This window comes from Oncorhynchus gorbuscha, linkage group LG03 (genome assembly GCF_021184085.1).
Source record: "Oncorhynchus gorbuscha isolate QuinsamMale2020 ecotype Even-year linkage group LG03, OgorEven_v1.0, whole genome shotgun sequence".
Taxonomy (NCBI): domain Eukaryota; kingdom Metazoa; phylum Chordata; class Actinopteri; order Salmoniformes; family Salmonidae; genus Oncorhynchus; species Oncorhynchus gorbuscha.
In genome coordinates, this window is record NC_060175.1 from 105,871,283 (window position 1) to 105,880,405 (window position 9,123).

Sequence of the window (9,123 nt, forward strand, 5' to 3'; positions counted from 1 at the left end):
GGAGATGGCTCGGTGAGCACAGATCCCCTGGGGAGATGGCTCGGTGAGCACAGATCCCTGGGGAGATGGCTCGGTGAGCACAGATCCCCTGGGGAGATGGCTCGGTGAGCACAGATCCCTGGGGAGATGGCTCGGTGAGCACAGATCCCCTGGGGAGATGGATGAGCACAGATCCCTGGGGAGATGGGTGAGCACAGATCCCCTGGGGAGATGGCTCGTGAGCACAGATCCCCTGGGGAGATGGCTCGGTGAGCACAGATCCCCTGGGGAGATGGCTGGGGAGATGGCTCGGTGAGCACAGATCCCCTGGGGAGATGGCTCGGTGAGCACAGATCCCCTGGGGAGATGGCTCGGTGAGCACAGATCCCCTGGGGAGATGGCTCGGTGAGCACAGATCCCCTGGGGAGATGGCTCGGTGAGCACAGATCCCCTGGGAGATGGCTCGGTGAGCACAGATCCCCTGGGGAGATGGCTCGGGTTATTTCAAGTCTTGCTCGAGGACTGCAATGATTGAACTGTCAATCAAAGACTCCACCGAAAGGATTTTGCACGCTTCTGATTGGCTGATAATCTAGTTGGGTCGTTTCTCTCACAAGAATCCTTTTAGTTGACTTGGCTTACACTAGCAACAAGATATGCCAAATGTCTAAAAACCACAGACACAAGTCTCATGGCCAGGAATCGGGTGGTTTGACCACACACAAGGCTCATGGCCAGGAATCGGGTGGTTTGACCACAGACACAAGGCTCATGGCCAGGAATCGGGTGGTTTGACCAGACACAAGGCTCATGGCCAGGAATCGGGTGGTTTGACCACAGACACAAGGCTCATGGCCAGGAATCGGGTGGTTTGACCACAGACACAAGGCTCATGGCCAGGAATCGGGTGGTTTGACCACACACAAGGCTCATGGCCAGGAATCGGGTGGTTTGACCACACACAAGGCTCATGGCCAGGAATCGGGTGGTTTGACCACACACAAGGCTCATGGCCAGGAATCGGGTGGTTTGACCACAGACACAAGGCTCATGGCCAGGAATCGGGTGGTTTGACCAGACACAAGGCTCATGGCCAGGAATCGGGTGGTTTGACCACAGACACAAGGCTCATGGCCAGGAATCGGGTGGTTTGACCACAGACACAAGGCTCATGGCCAGGAATCGGGTGGTTTGACCACACACAAGGCTCATGGCCAGGAATCGGGTGGTTTGACCACACACAAGGCTCATGGCCAGGAATCGGGTGGTTTGACCACACACAAGGCTCATGGCCAGGAATCGGGTGGTTTGACCACAGACACAAGGCTCATGGCCAGGAATCGGGTGGTTTGACCACAGACACAAGGCTCATGGCCAGGAATCGGGTGGTTTGACCACACACAAGGCTCATGGCCAGGAATCGGGTGGTTTGACCACAGACACAAGGCTCATGGCCAGGAATCGGGTGGTTTGACCACAGACACAAGGCTCATGGCCAGGAATCGGGTGGTTTGACCACAGACAAGGCTCATGGCCAGGAATCGGGTGGTTTGACCACACACAAGGCTCATGGCCAGGAATCGGGTGGTTTGACCACACACAAGGCTCATGGCCAGGAATCGGGTGGTTTGACCACAGACACAAGGCTCATGGCCAGGAATCGGGTGGTTTGACCACACACAAGGCTCATGGCCAGGAATCGGGTGGTTTGACCACACACAAGGCTCATGGCCAGGAATCGGGTGGTTTGACCACACACAAGGCTCATGGCCAGGAATCGGGTGGTTTGACCACAGACACAAGTCTCATGGCCAGGAATCGGGTGGTTTGACCACACACAAGGCTCATGGCCAGGAATCGGGTGGTTTGACCACACACAAGGCTCATGGCCAGGAATCGGGTGGTTTGACCACAGACACAAGGCTCATGGCCAGGAATCGGGTGGTTTGACCACACACAAGGCTCATGGCCAGGAATCGGGTGGTTTGACCACACACAAGGCTCATGGCCAGGAATCGGGTGGTTTGACCACACACAAGGCTCATGGCCAGGAATCGGGTGGTTTGACCACACACAAGGCTCATGGCCAGGAATCGGGTGGTTTGACCACAGACACAAGGCTCATGGCCAGGAATCGGGTGGTTTGACCACACACAAGGCTCATGGCCAGGAATCGGGTGGTTTGACCACACACAAGGCTCATGGCCAGGAATCGGGTGGTTTGACCACACACAAGGCTCATGGCCAGGAATCGGGTGGTTTGACCACAGACACAAGGCTCTGGCCAGGAATCGGGTGGTTTGACCACAGACACAAGGCTCATGGCCAGGAATCGGGTGGTTTGACCACAGACACAAGGCTCATGGCCAGGAATCGGGTGGTTTGACCACAGACACAAGGCTCATGGCCAGGAATCGGGTGGTTTGACCACAGACACAAGGCTCATGGCCAGGAATCGGGTGGTTTGACCACAGACACAAGGCTCATGGCCAGGAATCGGGTGGTTTGACCACAGACACAAGGCTCATGGCCAGGAATCGGGTGGTTTGAAATGTTACTTGAAATATTTGATTCCATGTGCTTCTTGGTTGTTCAGATTTCAGGAAAAAGAACCGATTTTTAAAATCGTATGCCAAGAAAATCTGATTTAACTTAGTCAGATCTGTTAAGCCTTGTTATGTGTGATATTTCTATAGTTGATCTTAATGTTTATTTCGCCTTTGTCCATCAGGCCGTACATGTCGGTGGGAACCCTGCGAGACCAGTTGATCTACCCAGACACAGAGATCGAGATGGAGGAGAGAGGATTCACGGACCAGCAGCTAGAGGGGATCCTCGGAACCGTCAACCTGGTCTACATACTGGAGAGGGAAGGCGGGTGGAGCGCAGAAAGCGACTGGAAGGATGTGTTGTCAGGAGGAGAGAAACAGAGGATTGGGATGGCACGGATGTTCTACCACAGGTACGTCATGGCGACAAACTGTATTCCTCACCCGGTAATGATGGAAACTAAAAACCTGTTATGATGAGCTGTTGTCTCAATCTATTCCTATACCATATCGGCGTTGGAGGACTGGAAATGGTATCTTTGGACTTCCTACTAATGCAGTGTGTGTGTTGTCTTGCCCAGGCCTAAGTATGCCCTGCTAGATGAGTGTACCAGCGCTGTCAGCATCGACGTGGAGGGGAAGATCTTCCAGGCAGCAAAGGATGCTGGGATAGCACTGCTGTCGATAACCCATAGACCCTCCCTCTGGTCAGCATGCTTATCAATCAACCAATCAATTTATTTATATAGCGCTTTTTTTAAACTTTTTTTTTTACAGATTCAGTATTTATTCATCTAACAATTCTTTCCTGAAGGAAACTATGGGGAACATAAATACGAAATTAGATTTGTTTTCGTATCTAAGCAATGTGCTCTAGAACGTTTACACAGGCAGCCCAATTCTGATCTCGTTTTCACTAATTGGTCTTTAGACCAATCAGATCAGCGCTGAGAAAAATATGGATGGGGGTTGGAACCAAAATAATTTCCCAATCGTTTTGTTCTGAACCATTTTTTTTGGGGGGGGGGGGGTTTGAACACAAAGTACTAGTTTATCGTTCCTTTGTACGCCTCTGATATATACACTGAACACACAAACGCTACACGCAACTATTTGTTACAGTTCATAAGGAAAACAGTCAATTGAAACAAGTAAATTGGGCTCTAATCTATGGATTTCACATGACTGGGAATAGATATGCATCTGTTGGTCACAGATACCTTAAAGGTCAAGGGTCGTGGATCAGAGACCCGGTCCGTATCTGGTGTGGATCAGAGACCCGGCCGGTGTCTGGTCGTGGATCAGAGACCCGGTCCGTGTCTGGTGTTGCCACCATTTGCCTCATGCAGCGTGACACATCTCCTTCACATAGAGTTGATCAGGCTGTTGATTGTGGCCTGTGGAATGTTGTCCCACTCCTCTTCAATGGCTGTGCGAAATTTCTGGATATTGGGCGGGAACTGGAACACACTGTCATGCATGTCGATCCAGAGCATCCCGAACATGCTCAATGGGTGACATGTCTGAGTATGGAGGCCATGGAAGAACTGGGACGTTGTCAGCTTCCAGGAATTGTGTACAGATCCCTGCGACATGGGGCTGTGCATTATCCTGCTGAAACTTAGTGATGACAGTAGATTAATTACACAACAATGGGCCTCAGGATCTCGTCACTGTGTCTCTGTGCATTCAATCTGCCATTGATCAAATGCAATTGTGTTGATTGTCCGTAGCAGGGAACTGTATACCTGCCCATACCATAACCCCACCGCTACCATGGGGGGCCCTCTGTTCACAACGTTGACATCAGTAAACCGCTCGCCCACACTACATCTTACATGCCTTCTGCCCGGTACAGAGCTCACTTCTCCAGCGAGGCCAGTGGCCGTCGACGGTGAACATTTTCCCAAGTCTGTTACGACGCCGAACTGCAGTCAGGTCAAGACCCTGGTGAGGACGTACGAGCACGCAGATGAGCTTCCCTGAGACGGTTTCTGACAGTTTGTGTAGAAATTCTTCGGTTTTGCAAAACCCCCAGTTTCATCAGCTGTCCAGGTGGATGGTCTCAGACGATCCCCCAGTTTCATCAGCAGTCCAGGTGGCTGGTCTCAGACGATCCCCCAGTTTCATCAGCTGTCCAGGTGGCTGGTCTCAGACGATCCCCCAGTTTCATCAGCTGTCCAGGTTGCTGGTCTCACGACGATCCCCCAGTTTCATCAGCTGTCCAGGTGGCTGGTCTCAGACGATCCCCCAGTTTCATCAGCTGTCCAGGTTGCTGGTCTCACGACGATCCCACAGGTGAAGAAGCCTGAAGTGAAGGTCCTGGGCTGGCCGTGGTTACACGTGGTCTGTGGTTGTGGAGGTCCTGGGCTGGCCGTGGTTACACGTGGTCTGCGGTTGTAATGCCGGTTGGACGTAGTGCCAAATTCTCTAAAACGATGTTCGAGATGGCTTATGGTAGATACATTAAATGTAAGAGAATATAAAAGGAGAAAAATGCTCCCTAACAAGGATGTTTATTTCCCTTTCATGAAACATGGGAGCAACACTTCAAATGTTGTGTTTTTATATTTTTGTTCAATATACATTTGAGTTTTTAAACATTTTAGCTCAACATTAAATGTACTTTACCAATTTAGTGTGGATAGAGCAGCTTGTGCTTGGTGAGCAACTTTTTTTCAATCTGTATAGGAAAGTCGTTAAGAGCCAATTTTGTAAACTTATCCACAGTGTTCCGGAACAGAACCGTTATTTTAAATAAAAGTAAACCGCTTAAATAACGGTTCTGTTCCGGAACACTATGGATCAGTTTCGGTTTGGATTCTGTTCCTCAAATGATATTTTTCGGTTCTGTTCCCTGAACCAATTCCAACCCTTGGTCAAAAGACCATTATTGGGGGGGGGGTGTATATACATTAGGAAGCAAATGGAAGCCAATGAAACGGGACCTTTTTTTGTGACTAGTGAATACACCCCAGAATTGGGTTGCCTGTGTAAACTCAGCCTGAGTAGTTATATGCAACCTCCAGTAGGGGGCAGTGGTGATCTGAGAGTTCAGCCTCTGTCACTGCTGTGTCTTTTAGAGTAGAGGCCAGGCAGGAACAACCCATACCCCTAGTCCCTTCATATGGAGTAGAGGCCAGGCAGGGACAACCCATACCCCTAGTCCCTTCATATGGAGTAGAGGCCAGGCAGGGACAACCCATACCCCTAGTCCCTTCATATGGAGTAGAGGCCAGGCAGGAACAACCCATACCCCTAGTCCCTTCATATGGAGTAGAGGCCAGGCAGGGACAACCCATACCCCTAGTCCCTTCATATGGAGTAGAGGCCAGGCAGGAACAACCCATACCCCTAGTCCCTCCATATGGAGTAGAGGCCAGGCAGGAACAACCCATACCCCTAGTCCCTTCATATGGAGTAGAGGCCAGGCAGGGACAACCCATACCCCTAGTCCCTCCATATGGAGTAGAGGCCAGGCAGGAACAACCCATACCCCTAGTCCCTTCATATGGAGTAGAGGCCAGGCAGGGACAACCCATACCCCTAGTCCCTTCATATGGAGTAGAGGCCAGGCCAGGCAGGGACAACCCATACCCCTAGTCCCTTCATATGGAGTAGAGGCCAGGCAGGGACAACCCATACCCCTAGTCCCTTCATATGGAGTAGAGGCCAGGCCAGGCAGGGACAACCCATACCCCTAGTCCCTTCATATGGAGTAGAGGCCAGGCCAGGCCAGGCAGGGACAACTCATACCCCTAGTCCCTTCATATGGAGTAGAGGCCAGGCCAGGCCAGGCAGGGACAACTCATACCCCTAGTCCCTTCATATGGAGTAGAGGCCAGGCAGGGACAACCCATACCCTAGTCACTTCATATGGAGTAGAGGCCAGGCAGGGACAACCCATACCCCTAGTCCCTTCATATGGAGTAGAGGCCAGGCAGGGACAACCCATACCCCTAGTCCCTCCATATGGAGTAGAGGCCAGGCAGGGACAACCCATACCCCTAGTCCCTCCATATGGAGTAGAGGCCAGGCAGGGACAACCCATACCCCTAGTCACTTCATATGGAGTAGAGGCCAGGCAGGAACAACCCATACCCCTAGTCCCTTCATATGGAGTAGAGGCCAGGCAGGGACAACCCATACCCCTAGTCCCTTCATATGGAGTAGAGGCCAGGCCAGGCAGGGACAACCCATACCCCTAGTCCCTTCATATGGAGTAGAGGCCAGGCAGGGACAACCCATACCCCTAGTCCCTTCATATGGAGTAGAGGCCAGGCCAGGCAGGGACAACCCATACCCCTAGTCCCTTCATATGGAGTAGAGGCCAGGCCAGGCCAGGCAGGGACAACTCATACCCCTAGTCCCTTCATATGGAGTAGAGGCCAGGCCAGGCCAGGCAGGGACAACTCATACCCCTAGTCCCTTCATATGGAGTAGAGGCCAGGCAGGGACAACCCATACCCCTAGTCACTTCATATGGAGTAGAGGCCAGGCAGGGACAACCCATACCCCTAGTCCCTTCATATGGAGTAGAGGCCAGGCAGGGACAACCCATACCCCTAGTCCCTCCATATGGAGTAGAGGCCAGGCAGGGACAACCCATACCCCTAGTCCCTCCATATGGAGTAGAGGCCAGGCAGGGACAACCCATACCCCTAGTCACTTCATATGGAGTAGAGGCCAGGCAGGGACAACCCATACCCCTAGTCAGCTCGTAGAGGTCTGAAACGATCAGTTCATATGTTTTGAATAATTAATCGGTTCCCCACACAGCACCTATACCCGTAATGAATCGGTTCCCCACACAGCACCTATACCTGCACCTAATGAATCGGTTCCCCACACAGCACCTATACCCGTAATGAATCGGTTCCCCACACAGCACCTATACCTGTAATGAATCGGTTCCCCACACAGCACCTATACCTGTAATGAATCGGTTCCCCACACAGCACCTATACCCGTAATGAATCGGTTCCCCACACAGCTCCTATACCCGTAATGAATCTGTTCCCACACAGCTCCTATACCTGTAATGAATCGGTTCCCCACACAGCACCTACACCTGTAATGAATCGGTTCCCCACACAGCTCCTATACCCGTAATGAATCGGTTCCCCACACAGCTCCTATACCCGTAATGAATCGGTTCCCCACACAGCACCTACACCTGTAATGAATCGGTTCCCCACACAGATCCTATACTATCTCCGATCTCTCTGGATAGCGGTGATCCATTTGATTTTAATACAATGTTAGTCAATCTCAAACATGCACCTTTCCCTCCTTCCCATTACAGGAAGTACCACACCCACCTTCTTCAGTTCGACGGAGAGGGTGGCTGGCGCTTTGAGAGGCTGGACGCCTCCACACGTGTCTCTCTCCAGGATGAGAAACAGAAGCTGGAGTCCCAGCTCTCTGGGATACCCAAGATGCAACAGCGCCTGTCGGATCTCTGCCGCATGCTGGGGGAGGACGCCACCCTGTCAGGAACCGGAGGAGAGGAAGCAGGGGAGGAGGAGAAGGAAGCAGGGGAGGAAGAGAAACTGGAGGAGAAGGAAGCAGGGGAGGAAGAGAAACTGGAGGAGAAGGAAGAGTGATGAACGAGGACAATAGAAGGATGATGATCATCGGATGGAAGGATGGGACTGAAAGAACTGTTGGCCCTGTCCAGAAACAACCCCCTGAGTTATTTGTCCCCTTAGGCAAAGTGGAGCTGTTCTCCTATTGTTCCTAATAGGTCCAGTCCTTTCAGATCCTCTGGGGTGCTCAGGACATTGTGTCTAGGTCCTAGAGGCTGGATCTTCTAGTGTATAATGAGGTTCTGAAATTCCAACCACTCGCATGTGGCTGTTAGTCAACTGCTGCTCAGTTTTCTTTTCCACTATCAGCAGTATGGGAGGGGGAGGAGTTTCTAGGGGAGGGTGGAAGTGTAGTGGGAGGAGGAGGAGGAGTTTCTAGGGGAGGGGGAGGGTGGAAGTGTAGTGGGAGGAGGAGGGGTTTCTAGGGGAGAGGGAGGGAGGGTGGAAGTGTAGTGGGAGGGGGAGGAGTTTCTAGGGGAGGGTGGAAGTGTAGTGGGGGGAGGGGTTTCTAGGGGAGTGGGAGGGTGGAAGTATAGTGGGAGGGGGAGGGGTTTCTAGGGGAGTGGGAGGGTGGAAGTGTAGGGGGAGGGGTTTCTAGGGGAGAGGGAGGGTGGAAGTGTGGTGGGAGGGGAGGGGTTTCTAGGGGAGAGGGAGGGTGGAAGTGTGGTGGGAGGGGGAGGGGTTTCTAGGGGAGAGGGAGGGTGGAAGTGTGGCGGGAGGGGAGGGGTTTCTAGGGGAGAGGGAGGGTGGAAGTGTAGTGGGAGGGGAGGAGTTTCTAGGGGAGGGTGGAAGTGGAGGGGGAGGAGTTTCTAGGGGAGTGGGAGGGTGGAAGTGTAGTGGGAGGGGAGGGGTTTCTAGGGGAGTGGGAGGGTGGAAGTGTAGTGGGAGGGGAGGGGTTTCTAGGGGAGTGGGAGGGTGGAAGTGTAGTGGGAGGGGGAGGAGTTTCTAGGGGAGTGGGAGGGTGGAAGTGTAGTGGGAGGGGGAGGAGTTTCTAGGGGAGAGGGAGG

At 52.6% G+C, this 9,123-nt stretch overlaps 1 protein-coding gene across 1 annotated transcript in view; it reads left to right on the forward strand.

The window, feature by feature from the left end:
- Positions 1-8,446, forward strand: part of abcd1 (ATP-binding cassette, sub-family D (ALD), member 1) — a 140,167-nt gene extending 131,721 nt beyond the window's left edge. Inside the window, exons 10-12 of the mRNA XM_046344796.1 lie at positions 2,711-2,941; positions 3,110-3,235; positions 7,834-8,446. Coding sequence (XP_046200752.1) covers positions 2,711-2,941; positions 3,110-3,235; positions 7,834-8,134 — 658 coding nt within the window. The 3' untranslated portion in view covers positions 8,135-8,446. The remainder of the gene's footprint in view (positions 1-2,710; positions 2,942-3,109; positions 3,236-7,833) is intronic.
- The last annotated feature ends 677 nt before the right edge of the window (positions 8,447-9,123 follow it).